This window comes from Silene latifolia, chromosome 1, assembly GCF_048544455.1.
Source record: "Silene latifolia isolate original U9 population chromosome 1, ASM4854445v1, whole genome shotgun sequence".
Lineage (NCBI taxonomy): Eukaryota > Viridiplantae > Streptophyta > Magnoliopsida > Caryophyllales > Caryophyllaceae > Silene > Silene latifolia.
Genome location: NC_133526.1, coordinates 154,164,480 through 154,180,834, shown reverse-complemented (window position 1 = coordinate 154,180,834; position 16,355 = coordinate 154,164,480). Strand labels below are relative to the sequence as shown.

The window sequence follows — 16,355 nt, the reverse complement described above, 5'->3', positions numbered from 1 at the left end:
GACGGAAACTAATATTATTACATTATTATTACTAACCGACTAAAGTACGTATTTTTTTTTATATATAAATTAAGCTTTAAGATTATAGCTTTAATAAAAATTATGTTTTAAAATGAATTAATTAAATTAAATAATTTAAAAATATAAAATAAGGTAATTGAACGGTTAAATAAATTTTAAATGTCAAAAATGGGAAATTCGCGGGTGTTACACCCCATGTATGACATGAGTCCATTTGCTTAATTAATTAATCACTCGTCTCGTGTCACGTAGGTTAGGCCAAATAGTGAATTTTGGCCCAAGGCCCCAAACAATTTCCAAAAAGGTAAACAATTGAGTGAGACACCCAAAATGAAATAGGTAAGCGAAAAAACTCATACAAAGATAGTATGTAAATGGTAATTGATTTTGTTCATATTTAGAGGCCTCATTTTGCGACTTAAAACAGGGCCACCAAAAATTATTTGACGGCCCTGTGAAAACTTTCACTCATTTAACTCCCCTCGGCCCTCGCCCATATTGTTCTTGTCCATTTTTCCAAGAAAGAAACAAGTAGCATAATCCGACCAAAACCCTTGACTAATTTGTGCAGAAATGATATTATTATTCAGGTTGGTCCATTTTATGAAAAAGAAAGAGTCAGTCCACCAACAACTCCATCTCCATTGTAGAATCAGTCAAGTCTTTTTCTTTTTGTCTACAACTCATTACATCCGTCACATTACTTCTTCAAACCTTTTTATCTCTCTGTTTTTTCCTCTATCCTCCTACTTTCTCAGGTATACCCTTGTTTCATTCTCAACAATTCCTTTATCATTTTGCTAATTTTGTTTCATAATTTTCTATATCTGCTTAATAACTCTGTTCCATGCATTACCCATCTCCAATTTTTCACTATTTTTGTTATTATATGCTTGCATTTTCTTATTAATTGATTATCAAATGAGCTACATGCTTATGATTGATATGAACATCGATACAACACCAATATTACCCCAGCACTCAATGGTTCCTGCAAATTCCGAATGACCCAAGATGTATGCGGCCTTACTGCCTTACTCTTGTTTTAGCAGCCTTACTCTTGTTTTAGCTATACAAAGAGCATATTCTGAATGACCCAAGATGAAAATTGCTTTCAGTTAGTACTTCACAATTGAAAGAAGCTCGGCTGCTCCATTTTGCTTTTATTCCATCCTAACCCACAATCAATGAGTAATTAGTCTTTGACTTCAATGGAATTGGAAACATGCATATGAACATCTAGTGCCAGAAACTTTGCTGATTTGGGTTTAGGTTTTGTGGCAAAGTTTGAAATGTACCTCTCAAATCCATATTCATGTTATACTTGTATTTTCCCATTTGATTATGGCATTAGCTAAATGTAAATTATTGGATTATTAGATTAGGTAATTGCTATTCTTGTAGTACTTTTGTAAAATTGTTGAATTTTTAGTGCCCAGCTACCCATGATTGCATTATTGTCACTGCCTAATTGCCTATTGTTATTTGGGTTTTAGGGGGGTTTCTATTGTAGTTCTACTGATTCCGTTCGTCCCCAACCAAACTACACTAAACTAAGCCTCAGAAACTTGCAACAGTTGAAGTTAGGTTAGTCTTTACACTATGTATTTATGGCTGGTCCATGGAGAATGATTGTCTACCACTCTCTATCTATAAAATCTAACCCCATGACCTAAAACTTAGGGTGTGTTTGGATAGCAAAAGTGGGGGGAAAGGGAGAGGAGGGGGAAGGAGGGAAGGGAAAGGGAAAGAAGGGAAGGGGAGGTGGAATGGAGTGTGGTTGTTTGGATAGAATTTCCCTCTAAATCTTGTCTATTATGGAGAGATTTTGATTAGCCTTGGAGGAGGGAAATTGAATCCCTCCAAATCTCTCCCCTCCCATTTCCATCCACCCTCATTTGCTATCCAAACGAGGGATTTTAAATCCCTACTCTCCCTCCTTTTCTTTTCCCTCCAAATCCCTCAATCCAAACACACCCTTAAGAGTCTTTTCCCTACCACAGCCAAGGTAGAATGTCTGTAACAGCTTGATAAGAAGTCCATGCATGCTTCAGCCCCGCCCTGGGTTCTTAATTCTTCATTTCGCTTTATTAATTATCATCCTTGTCTTCTTTTTTTGTTTGCTGAATCATTTCCTTCCCTTCTAGTATAAAAGTATTGCAATTCTTAGTATTTTTGTTGGTATTGTTATTCTGATGTCCATATAACTCTTTGTTAATGATTCTAAACATGAATAATTTGATTACTATGCAGCTATATACAGTATGAATTTAAGATGCTCCCTTTCCCCACATAGTTGAAGACGTCAAAGCATGATGCGTTCAATTGATTTGGCTATCATATGTACAGCAGCTGGAGTAGTTGTTGGCATTTTCATTTCTTCACTGGTGTTTTTCTTTATTAAATGGTACAAAAGACGCTCTGATCTTGAAGACGGTAGCTTAACAAGAGTTCCTATGCGTCAAAATGGACGAGGCCTTGATATTGACTCTAGTGCCTCACTGTCAGGGTCTGTACTAGTCTCTCTACCTGAACTCACAGCCAAAAGCTCAGCACCTTCTTGGATGAATTACCATAACAAAGATCGAACACCTTCAGTTTCTGGCATACCAAATTACTCGCACAAGTAAGTTTTCTAGACTCCTTAGGTATAGCATCAGCAATACAATTAATTAGTAATTGCTTCTTACGCTTCCACTAGAACAACATCAACAATATCAGAGCCTTTGTCTGGCTGACATGAATCATCATCTGAAACCTTTCGCGGCATCCAATAGGGCTCCATAATATACAGATATATTAAAAATTGTACGTGGGCCATGCCTTCTCTATTTGAGGAGTAGCTAGTGACTTTTCCCCAAATGTTTATTCGACTTGTACCTTTTTTCCAGATAATGTGTTTGTAATTCTACCAACATTTGGTTCTTGCTAAATTAGCCCTACAATTCTGAATAATACAATGGTTACCTTGGCGTGCAGCGTGCTTATGATGTGTTGCCTCAATCAACACATGGGTGTTAGAAGTATTTTTGACAAGTAGCAAGAACCTATGGCTACAATCAATTATGTATCAATTGTGATTATTTGAACTATAAGTCTTGTTGAAGACAGGTAACATTTCGTCACAAGCTGAACATGGAGTAAAATGTGACCCATTGAAGACGAAAATGTAACCATTTTTAGATAAAAAGTTACCAGAACAATTTTCTAAGCTATAACAGCTTGTCATTAAAATGATCACATTTTCGTCTTAAATGGGTCACATTTGGCCCGTCTTCAGCTTGTGACGAAAAGTGTTCGTCTTCAATGAGAATTGGTGTTATTTGAAGCTAAAGCAAAGCACGAGCAACTATTGCTTTTCTGTAGATGATGTGTACTTACTGCAAGAACTGTATTCACCATTTTAAGGAGAACCATGCAAAACTTTATTTATTTATTTTAGTTTGACAATAGATACATGCAAAGCTGCTTTTAAAGGTTCAGTGTAATTTTAGGGACATCCAGAAAGCCACACAGAATTTCACAACAATATTGGGAGAAGGGTCATTTGGGCCGGTGTACAAGGCCTCAATGCCAGCTGGTGGAGTGGTGGCGGTTAAAGTACTAGCTTCGAACTCAAGGCAGGGTGAGAAAGAGTTTCAAACTGAGGTGATGTCTCTTTTACAAACTCTGCATATCATCTGCTCTGTATTTTTTTAAAAAGTAGGTATCAAATATCTTTGATTTTGTGTGAGGTGTTAGCCGGTGTGGTCCTTGGTATTCATAGGTAATGCCTGTAATGTAAGTTGAAAAACTTAAAAACACTGCTGGGATACCAAGAACATGAGTATCTTTTTAGATCACCGATAGCTGGACGGTTTTTGCATAGTGGCTAACTATATACTCTACGCTCTTGTACACTGACTCGTGAAGTTAGTGTATCGATGCACTCTACGACGCAATTTTACTTTTGGCTGCAAACATCCGGCCCCCCTTACCCTGCCATAAGCGGGAGCCATTGAGGCACTTTGGTAAGCTTATTATTGTTGATAGCTGGCAGACTAGTTGGTGGTTACATTGGCTTTTCTTAGTCCAGATGTTCTGTAGATACTAAACTTCACTCCCTCCATTTCAATTGGTTTTCTTCATTTTTAAAATCTTCCCCTTACATAGTTGGAAATATTTTGTAAAGAACAGAATGAAATGGAGGGAGTAATTAATAGGTTAAAAGGTAGAATGAACGCTTCAATGTTAGAAGAGACGGTAACAAACTAACAAAGTAGCTAGATCACATTATGATGGTAAGGAGGATAGAATTTCAATTTGATTAGAGGAGGGTCTGAGTAAGATTGATCTTTTTGTAGCAATGAATTTTACCACATTAAATGGTACTTGATTCCTTCTCTCTTCAGTAAAAGAAAAAACTCTGCCCCCTCCCCTCCCCCTCTTCGTCTCAAAATGCAGTCTCTTAGAATCTGTACAAAAGTTCATAGACATGTGTTGGGCCCTAAATTATCCTGCCTGACCTGACATAGGCCAGGCAACAGCCAAGGACAACTTCCAGGCAAAAGACATCTGAAACCAGGCATTGATTCAACACGGATAGGCACCAAGCAGGAGTTGATGAAAGACAAGCGAAAGATAACCAACTGACTAAAAAGGAAAAGCACCTGTGCCACCGCAGTAGCAAATAGCGATTGATATATGTTCCCTACAAAAAAGGAAGACCAATTCCAGAAAGCTATGATATAGGAAGCAGTCAAAACAACGGCTAATAAAGAGGCAACCACCTCCGGGTAAATAGGGCACATTCCCTGAAACCCTAAACGGCATAAAAAGGAGGGGGAGACCCGTGGTTTTTTCCCTTATTCCCAGGGTTTTTCCACGTATAAAAATCTTTGTGTCATTGTTTATTAGTTCATTTTGCACTTAACTATACCAATCAGGCAAGTTGTTTGAGTTAGATCACCCTACATATAAATCCTGGCAGACAATCCGGATCAAGTAAAAAGCCTGTCAAAACAATGGCGCCACCGTGGGGCATCTAACTCAAAAATAATCAAAGCCCATAACCAAATACCACAAAAAACTAAGAAAAGATGGCAGGAGATAGCGTTGAGCAACAATTAGTCTTCGCAAACAACGATTGTTGGAGATGGAACAATCGAAACAAAAAATGATCCAGTCAAGCGAAGTGGCAAAATTGAAAGAATCGAGAATCCACCTAAAAATACGGTGGGAGAAAAAGCTTCAGGATCAAAGTTGAAAGTCCACTGGCACACCATTCTCCTCAATCATAAGGAACATTGATTTCTCCAATATGGGTACTCCTACTCCATCAAAGTCCAAAGCAGGAGAAGAGACGGACTCAGGAGAACTCCAAAATGAAGAGACCTCATCGATCGACTAACACGGCCATTATGATGGCTATGCTCGTAAAAATCCAAAAACTTCACGAGAGATTTGAAAAGATTCCAGGAGTTCCTACCCCAATTGAAGAAGCAAATCCAGAGAGCTATCTTTGATTCACCCTTTGTGGATGAAATAGCAAAAATAGACCTGCCAAAGAAATTTGTTATTCCCTCAATGAGAATCTATGATGGAACCACAGATCCACAAAACTATGTTGCCTATTACAAGCAAAGGATCTTTGGCGGCAAAGATCAATTCCCGATGAACTACGTCAAGTCCGTGTGTAAGGGATTTGGAACAACTCGAACGGACCGCCCGCAATGGTACATAAACCCGCCAAATGGAAGCATCAAGTCCTTTCACGACCGGTCAACTCTTTCAATCATCACCACAAAGCAGCAGGAACTAGAAAAGAGATCCAGTGAGGACTCGCATGTGGTTAAACAAAAGCCTGGAGAATCCATCGATCCTACATGACAAGATTCAACAAAGAAAAGGTTTCAATCCCCAGATGTGATGTTGGAACAACCGTTGAAGCTTTGCAAGTGGCTACCCCGGATGCTGATGACTTCTACGACGCAATGACCATGAAGCCCCGTCATACCTTTCAAGATGTCCAAGCATTAGCCATAAAGCTATATCAGCCGGGAAGAAGACAAAGGCTACAAGAGATAATGCCGACAACAACTCGTGATATGACAAAACCAACGAGAAAAAGCTCTAACCACGAGGAAGCGGCCGTGCCATCTCCCTACACGAGACCCGGACAGATCGAAGTCAACTATACACATGAACAACGAGGTAACTCCTATACTTATCCTCCCGTCCAGAATATAACTTCTCTGTTGACATTCATAGATCGATCAAGAGACTTGACATATACGGGAGACATTGTCAAGTGGCCAAAGAAATCGACAACCCCAACTCAGGAAGGACACCACCAGGTGGTGCGAATTTCAGAGATGGACATAGGGCACACAAAGGAAGAATGCCGGGATTACGGAGACAAGTGCCTTACCGCTAAAGAAAGGATACCGAAAGACTTGATGCCAACAAAGAACAGGGAAGATGATGGAACAAGAAAAAAACACGTAAAGGCAACAACGTGACTTACCCCGCACCACCCATCTATGAAGTCAAATTCATCAATGGAGGATCGAAATTTGTGGTCGACTCATTCAAACAAGCAAAGAAACAGGAGTCAAAATGAAATCTCCTTTTAAACCTATCAATTTACCTCAAATTACTTTTGACGACACTGATATGCATGGCATTCGGACCTCCACCATGATAGCCTGGTGATCACCATGCAAATAGGGACTGCACGTGTCATGAGAATCCTGGTAGATGGAGGCGATTCGGTAAACCCGATCATGCTTGATGTCCTTAAAGCAATGAAGATTGATGAAAGCCAAATCATAAAGAAGTCTAATGTCCTAGTAGGATTCAATGGAGAAACAAGAAACACACTGGGAGAAATACACCGCCACATACGTGGAAGGAGTATCTTCATACGAAAGATTCGAGTCCTGGATCGCTGTCATCCTACAATGCCATATGGGAAGACCATGGATCCACAACGTAAGGGCCATACCCTCCACCTATCACCAATGCATCAAAATACCAACGAGAACGGGAGTAAAGCAACCATAAAAGGTGAACATAACCGCCCAGAATGCTATCCGAGTCATCGAAGCCTTCAAGGCGGGTAAGTCCTCGCCTAGCAATTACAAAAGACTCGTCAGACAACTCATGTCATTGCGAAACCAAAATGGAAATCGATCAAGTAATTTTAGACCCGAGTACCCCGGGACAGCACGCATCGGTAGATCGATGTCCCCGATAATATCGAGGCGAATTAGTAAATTTTCTTAAAGGTAAATCTTCATGTTTTGCCTGGTCACATTTTGATATGGCCGGAATAGATGCCAATATTATTACACATAAACTAAATATAGATGAGTCTTATAAGCCATTCGTGAAAAAAGAAGAAAGTTTCACATTTGAAAGACATGCTATCATTAATGAAGAAGTAGACAAACTATTGGATATGGGGATGATAAGAGAAGTCATGTACCCTAATCGGCTAGCCAACGTAGTGGTGGTACAAAAGAAGAATGACAAGTGGAGAGTTTGTGTAGATTACATGGACCTCAATAAAGCCTCGCCTAAAAGACCCATTTCCGCTCCCACACATGACGCTTGATGGTGGATGCTACAAACAGGCATGAACTCCCGACATTCATGGATGGCTCAAGTGAATTCAATCAAATCAAGATGCACCCATCCGATCGGGGAACATCTCGCATTTATCACGGAAAGGGCATATCTCGCTACACAAAGAATGCCCTTTCGCCCGAAAAATGCAGGGACAACATACCAACGCCCGGTCAATACAATGTTTAAGGACCAAATAGGAGACACCATGGAAGTCTATATTGATGACATGGTAGTTAAATCAAAGAAAGTCAAGATCATGTCGGGACTTGGAGACGACCTTTAAGATCCCGGGAAAGAATTCAATATGAAACTTAACCCATCCAAATGCCATTTTGGAATATCTTGAGAAAATTCCTAGGTTACATGGTGACCAAAAGAGGAATAAAGCCACCTTAACAAATAAGAGCCATACTAGAACCGAATCCCCAAGTCATCAAAGATATTCAAAAACCGACAGACGAGTTGCGCCACTGAATAGATTCATTTCCGGATCATCGAAGGTGCAAGGCATTCTATGACCTACTCGGGAAAAAAGAAGAAGTGGAGTCGGCCTTCCAGAGCTCAAAACATACCGACTACACCTCCACTACTTGCCAAACAAGACAAAGGAGAACCCCGACGGCCTACCTATCATCACGTAAAAAGCGATAAGTGGAGTCGCGACCAAAGAAATTGATGGCCAACAAAGATCCGATTTACTATGTAAGTAAAAGTCTCCAGACGTTAGTAAACCGTGTATGGCCTACTTGAAAAATATGTACTTGCTTTAGTAATGTCCGGCACTAAACTTCGACCTTATTTTGAAAGTCACCCAATCATTGAAGAACCAACCCGCCTATCAAATCTGTTCTAAGAAAGCCCGAGTTTGTCGGTGAGAATGGCAAAATGGTCGACAAATCAAAGACTATGATATAACCTTTGAACCCGTGACGCAATTAAATCTCGGGCACTAGCAGACTTCGTGGGTCAATTGGCCCTACCCTAGAACGGACCTCATAAAGGAGGTCAATCTTCTTCGACACCCAAAAGAGGACCAGGAATGGACTCTCCATGTAGATGGGGCAACAAATATGAAAGGCATTGGCCTAGGACTAGTCCTAAAGTCACCACAGAGGAGACCTAATCGCACACATGTGCTATTAATTGTGAATTCAAAGCCACGAATAATGAGGTGAATATGAAGCCCCGATTCTTTGGATTAAAGGTATGTATAGAACTCGGTGTAGCAAACCTCAAGGTAAAAATTGACTCTCTCTTAATTTCCAATCAAATCAAAGGAGTATATCTTTGCAAAAAGATTCAAAGATGATACTCTATTTGGAATATGTCAAAAACCTTTGCAAAAAAATTCAAAACCTTTGACATTGACCAAATACCAAGGACTTAAATACCAGCGGATGCCCTAGCGACTGGGAGCAAACTTCACCTCTTTGTGTTTGACAAAATACCCATCGTCCACTGTTGGAACCAACCATAGAAAGGCTCGAACAAATTTGCCCTATCCAGGAAGATACAACCTCCTGGACTAAACCTTACTATGATTGGTTCTTACAGGGGATACTCCCTACAAATAAAAACGAAGCAAGGGCCCTGAAAATCAAAGCGTCCACTTATACCATTATAAATAACACCTTGTTTAAAAAGTCTCAAGCTGGACCTTACTTACGCGTTACTGGAACCAAATGAAGCCGGACCAGGTCATAGAAGACATACATGATGGATCTGCGGAAATCATAAAGGTGGAAGGAGCCTGGCAAGCAAAATTCTCGTGGAAGGCTACTCGCCAACCCCGAGAGCCGATCGCATAACATATAGCTCAAAATGTGAAGCCCTGTCAAATCCATTCCCCTTATATCCATCAACCATCGAGCTACTACATTCCATCTCACCGGCCATTCAAATGAAATGGGGCATGGACATAGTAAAGTAAGCTACCTCAGCGCCGGACAAAAAGTCTTCATGCTAGCAATGACCGACTACTTTTCCAAATGGATGAGGCGACTCTTACAGCAAGTCAAAGAAAAGGAGGTCATATCATTTATCAAAAGAATATCATATGCAGATATGGAATACCTTCGTAAATAGTCCGTGACAATGGTACACAATTTGTGGGAAAAAGAACAAACAAACTTTTGGCACAATGGAATATCAACCTAGTCACATCTACACAGACTACCCTAAAGCCAACGCCAAGCGTAATCAAGTAACAAAGTAAGAATCATTTGCTCAAGAAAAAGTCGAAAAGAAGAAAAGGAAGATGGGCGTAAGAGCTCCCCTACCCCATGGGGGCCGACAGACCACACCCAAAAACAACCCACAAAGCCGACACCATATTCCCCGGTCATGGTCGCGAAGCAATAATACCAAAGCAGAAATTCACGTGCCAACTACGTAAAAACTGAACACAATAGAAAAAAAGGCCCATATTACAGGATAACCTACCCTTAACGGAAGAACTAAGGGATGCGGCCAAAGTCGGGATAGCCGCTACCAACAACAAAAGAGAGCGGAGAAGTTACAACAAAAATGTCAACATCGAGTATTCAAAGAAGGAGACCTGGTACTAAGGAAAGTTTTCCCCAACACCAGAGAAAAGAACGCAGACAAACTAGCCCCTACATGGGAAGACTCGTACTTAATTGATTCAATAGTGGGACAAGGAGCTTACAGGCTACAAACTTTGGAAGGAGAAATGATCCCCAGATCTTGGAACATTTCCCACTTAAAACTATTTCATATCCGAGAAGCAGGTAAAACTACCTACCCTATATACACGTCAATAGAACTTCCCGCTGTATGTGCTAAGTTGCTTCCTGTTATTCTTAGCTTCACCTAAAACTTTATTTTAAATCCTGAAAACTTGTTTTACGCCTTCTTTTCACTTATTATATGTTACACTTTAGGCTTAAACAAATGTTCGGGATTGAGGCCACTCCACCTAACCCGAACAAAGATTTTAAAAATGCTCTAATTTGGCACCGCCGTCGACCCGAAAATTAAACTCGAGCTCAAGACATAAAAAGACAAGTACAAAAGTGGAATAAACCATAAGACTTGTCAAAGAAGCCCTCTGACGACAGCCGAGGGCCATAAGCCCTCCCGACCCGTGCAACCACCCTCATTCTCAAAGCCCTCCCGACAGAGATAGAGCCACCATTCCCCATAAACGCAGGAATGAGGGCCATAAGCCCTCCCGACGGACATTACTCTAACAAAAAAATCACATGAATGTACAGTACAAATTCCGATCAAACACAAAGAAGAAAATCAAGAGAAGAAAGGATATATATATATTAAAACCTACTCAGGAATATACCCTTCCTGTGCAACAAACCGTTTATCCGGAAAAGCCAACAAAACCAAAACAAATCCTAAATTGTTTGTTGGGGAACATCCCCCCCGAATAGGCCAAAACAACACAAAATTCCACGAGAAAAGAAAAAAATCAAACTAGCCCGCCTTGGACACAATAGCAGAGCCAATCCCCTCATCGCCACCTCCTCTTCTTCATCTCCTCCCCTTCAAAGATCACTATTTTTCCCTTTGGATGGAGGAGAGTCCACTTCCTCGTCGACGCAACTTACAAAGCTCGGGATAAGTGGTATTGAGATCACCAACTCGATTAGGATTCAAAAAGGCGACTTCAAAGCAGAGCTCTTTCATAGCATCCACACGGCCCTTGCAAAGAAATACAATCAAAGATCTTTATACCTAGCCCGGACCTCATCCCTCTCTGACCCAATTCTTCATTTACCTTTAATCGCTTCCTCGCATAGCTTTGCTTTTTTGACCTTCAACTCTTCCCGAGCAATATCAAACTTAGCTCGAAGAGCTTTGAGCATCCGAGCGATTTCGGCTTAGAAGACTCCACCAAAGAACCGAGCCTTCCCGCCTCATTATCCTCCTTCAAAGAATGATTCTCGGCCTTGGACACCTCCAACTCGTTTTAAACTTGTCAACATCTTTTTCAAGATTTGTACCTCCCAATCCAAGGTATTTTTAGACCATGGGTCGATTCCGATTGACAAAGCGCTCCTCAAGACATCATTAATCATTAACATTCTAAAACAAAAGAAAAATGTCTATCTAAGCCACAAAAAAGAAAACACACACAAAAACCCACAATAAACAAAGACAGAGAATATATACCTCCTGAAGCATGGTAATCGGGTTGGCAAAGATAGTCCCCGGAACGATACATAGCAAGACCCAAAGCACGGGTAAGCTTCCTCTACCTGGTACTTGAAATAGGGATCATCAACCACAAAAGCCCGAGCCTGAATTTGATCCTTGGCAAACTGGACCTCATCCATACGAGCCCCGACCCCCCGACCTCATGAACTCCTCTAGACTCATCCACTCTCTTCCTCTTCTCAGGACGGTCACTATCATCCACAATCTTTTCAGAGACGCCAATCGAACCTCCCGCACGGGTTCCCGAACTGAACAAAGACTGTCACTCCTCCGCCTGCCTCACCGCTCTTTGACTTCTCCCCCGTAACTGAGAAACCCCTGTCTTCACCAAAGAGACCAAAACTAGCATTCCGGGCGAAGCTCGGTAGCCGCACGACGAGTTTCTAAATCAAAGAATATAAGCATGAATCCAATACAGAAACAGAATGACAAAAATAAGCAAAAGAACTTACTCCCCGACGAAGATGCCCCCGGAACCTTAGTGCTCTTCACAGGCTTATACGTACTCAACTTAGCCTTCTTAAAACGAGGCATAGAAGCTTGCCCCAGACAGGTAGGCCAAGCCCTCTCCTCTTTAAAGAACGCCATAAACGCCGCTATCCGGTCACCGACCCCTCAAAGATCGGGATCATTCACCCAATCATTTACTAAAAGAAAGCACGGGCAAAGTAAGTAAACTCTCCAAAACATATTATTACCAAACCAAAAATAATGCTGGAAAGAAAGTTACCTCCTTCAACAATTTGGGTAATTCGGATAGTGCAGGTCGGGGCAATTGAATCACCTTGATAAACATATAAGTTTGAGCTCATCCTTTATCATCCCCTGAGTCAAAGTTGGTAATCAGGTGAGCCATCTTTGACCTGACTCGAAAATTGAACCTCCTAGTAGAATGACTCTTCGTGGTGATAGACATTCTTGAAATCATCCAGGGTAATAACCAATTTATGCTTAGAACATAAATGTTGATAGAATGGACAATTTTCCAAACCATTGGCATGAGTTGAAACGGAGGAACCCTAATAGCCTTAATCACCTCGATCCATAAAAGGAGAAAGGGAAGGCGACCGCCACCCCCGAACGCCCACTCAAAAATACAGAACCAACTCGGGCTACTCCAATTAGCCCCGACAGACCGTTCTCGGGAATCCAAACCTAAGCCCATGAGGAATAAGGCCCCGCCCTTTATATAATGCTCAAAAGCGAGTTTCGATTGATTGACTTCTTGAAAAGAAGCCGCCAAAGCCTTATTAGGAGAATATTCAACCCCCTTATAAGACATGGACGTAACCTCCGGAGGAGCAACAATCTCCACCACATCATCCTCGGGGATGATATCGGGGACCCTCTCAACCTCGGCGAGAAACCATTTCAACTTCAACAGAACTTCTTGACCTCGGCAGGAGCTTTTGAAGTCTTTGTCCTTCTCCCGCCACTAGCCATGTCTTATTTTTTTCGGAAGATGAATTTTTCAAAGAGAGAATTTTTAGAAAGGGAAAGAAGAAATTTGGGGATTGAAATGTGGAAGCAATCACGGCAAAGGAAGGATATTTATAACCGCAAATCCTAAACGGCTAGAAAAGCAAGTGGTAGAGACTAATCATGACTCTCCTAGGGTTTTGTGAACCTACCCTATTAATGACAAATAACCGTTACAAGAAGTTGAATCAAACACCAATTCTAAATCCGATAAAAAGACCCTGCACAAATCACTTGCCTGGCCCAAATTTTTATCTCCTTATTCCTGGCGGACCCAATAATGTAATAAGCGAGATAAGGGGCAATTGTTGGGCCCTAAATTATCTGCCCGACCGACATAGCCGGCAATGCCCAAGGACAACTTCCAGGCAAAAGACATCCGAAACCGGACATTGATTCAACACGGATAGGCACCAAGCAGGAGTTGATGAAAGACAAAGTAAAAAGATAACCAAGCGACCTAAAAGAAAAGCACCAGGCCACTGCAGCGACAAAAGGCGATTGATATATGTTCCCTACAAAAAAGGAAGACCAATTCGTAAAGCTATGATATAGGAAGCAAATCAAAACAACGGCTAATAAAGAGGCAACCACCTCCGGGTAAATAGGGCACATTCCCTATTTACCAGGAAACCCTAAACGGCATAAAAAGGAGGGGGAGATCAGCTATAAATAGGAAAGAAGAGAAGATGAGAAGGGTCATCAGATATACCCTCACTTTTACTTATATTTTTGTATTCTTAAGCTATATATTCGCTCATCCGATATAACAATACTGTCGGGCTATCTAAAACCATAGTAACAATCACTCCTGGCTTGGTGCCCGTGGTTTTTTCCCTTATTCCCAGGGTTTTTCCACGTATAAAAATCTTTGTGTCATTGTTTATTAGTTCATTTTGCACTTAACTATACCAATCAGGCGAGTTGTTTGAGTTAGATCACCCTACATATAAATCCCTGGCAGGACAATCCAGTAAAAAGCCTGTCAAAACAACATGTTTGCTCTTTTGTGTCCCACTTTATCAAATAGTAGTAGATCACTTATATACTATTTACTTTTGGATTTGTGCAGGTATCGTTGCTAGGTAGACTTCACCATCGTAATCTGGTGAATTTGGTGGGATACTGTGTCGAGAAAGGGCAACGCATGTTGATTTACGAGTACATGAGCAAGGGCAGTCTAGAAAAATTGATATACAGTTAGTTGTTGACCTCCCCCCTTTCTGTACCACCTGTCAACAACGAAAGCTTTGTCCAAATACAGACTTCTTTGTAAGTCCCATTGTAGTATGAATGAACTGTCTTTATTTAATTTTATTGTTTCTGAATCAGGTGATGACGATGCATTAACTTGGGATGATAGGCTTCAAATAGCACTAGACATATCGAACGGGATTGAGTATCTTCATGAGGGGGTATGTCATGTCATATGTGACACTAACTTGTTATAAATTTTAGATTTTAGCTTCCTTATCACTATAATATACATTGGAACAGGCAGTTCCTCCAGTGTTACACCGAGACTTGAAAAGTGCTAATATACTACTCGACCGCACAATGAGAGCAAAGGTATGGCATCTAAGAACGCCTCCCTTCCTGAAAGCAAAAAAAAAATATTCCTCATTTCTCATGGGTGGGCATGGCCCAAGTTAAATCGAATATTTTTCAAGTTTTCAGCAAATGATGAATCTATATGTGATCAGGTAGCTGATTTCGGGCTTTCTAAGGAAGAGGTTTACGATGGGCGTAAATCAAGCCTCAAAGGTACATACGGGTACATGGATCCTGCATACATCTCGTCAAGCAAGTCTAGTTTAAAGAGCGACATCTACAGCTTAGGAGTCATCTTCTTTGAGCTCATTACAGCCATTCATCCACAACAAAACCTGATGGATTATGTCAATCTTGTAAGTATTCGTCCTTCCACTCTTCCCTTACTATTCTCATTTATCTTGTAGAGTGTTGACGAGTGGTACTTTTGTACCACCATACTCAAATCTATTATTATATTTTCATTCTGTAACATAATTTAATAGTAAATGTGGCGTTATAAACTCATTTTCTATCTTGTAATATGGTGTTATTTTCTTGCTTTCCCTCCATCTTCTCAAAGGCGGCTATGGACCCAGATGGAGGAGTTGATGAGATACTTGATAAGCGCCTGTCAGGGAAATGTAGGCTCGACGAAGTGAAGGGCTTAGCTAAGATAGCTTTCAGATGCCTACATAAGACTCCTAGGAAACGTCCTAGCAGTGGAGAAATTTCACGGGCTATAATGAAGATCAAACAGAGACGTCTAGGTAAAGGTGAAACCATGTCTTTTGCATCAGATGATCTTAGCCGCATTATGAGTAGGATTGATTCTCGCCAAGTTGAGTTATGTAAAACAGTCAGTAGGAACAGTAACCAATAGCACTCAGTTGTGAAATCACCTCCTTGAGCCATATAATTTAATGAGTACTCGAGTGTTTGGGATTGGCTTCACAGGGGAAACTGTCTCATACAATATTCAGCGTTGCTGTCGAAAGAGCCTAATCTAATTTTTTCAGTGAAGCATATGTATCGTGGCTTAAGTCAACGATGATACAGAAAAATGAAGCTGTATTGTTGATTTCCCATGGCAGTGACCAGGATGATGAACAGTTAAACACCATGTCTATACTTAACTGGCATTTCTTTGAAGTTGTCTTTAATTCTCTCTCTGGTTTGACACTAATTTGATGATATTCATTTAATCTTGGGAGGTGTATGTAAGATTTAACCGTTGCGAATTTGTGTAAAGTGAGCAAAGCTCAAAAACTAGTCAAACTGCTGAAATTAGTGGTGCAATTTTGTGGGAATCATAGTTTGTATAGTTGTTAATACTTCTTATATGAAAGAGAGTGTTTTTTTCCCCCTTAAGAGATCCATCTATATGCGCCTTCAAGCTTTTGCTCTGCCTATTATGAAAGTTTAAAAAAACTCGTGTCCTCCTGGGGGAACGTACTCCTTAGAGCTTAGCCTTCATAATATTCTATTTGGTGGATTGCCTTTAGGTGTAACTTGTAAGG

At 40.8% G+C, this 16,355-nt stretch overlaps 1 protein-coding gene across 1 annotated transcript; it reads left to right on the top strand.

Annotated features, from left to right (window-relative positions):
• Positions 1–521: 521 nt before the first annotated feature.
• Positions 522–16,206, top strand: LOC141610740 (calcium/calmodulin-regulated receptor-like kinase 2). Its single transcript, XM_074428991.1, has 8 exons — positions 522–779; positions 2,275–2,647; positions 3,516–3,669; positions 14,378–14,504; positions 14,638–14,720; positions 14,803–14,874; positions 15,009–15,212; positions 15,419–16,206. The coding sequence occupies exons 2-8, from the start codon at positions 2,334–2,336 to the stop codon at positions 15,716–15,718; spliced, it is 1,254 nt and encodes a 417-aa protein (XP_074285092.1). The 5' UTR covers positions 522–779; positions 2,275–2,333; the 3' UTR covers positions 15,719–16,206.
• The last annotated feature ends 149 nt before the right edge of the window (positions 16,207–16,355 follow it).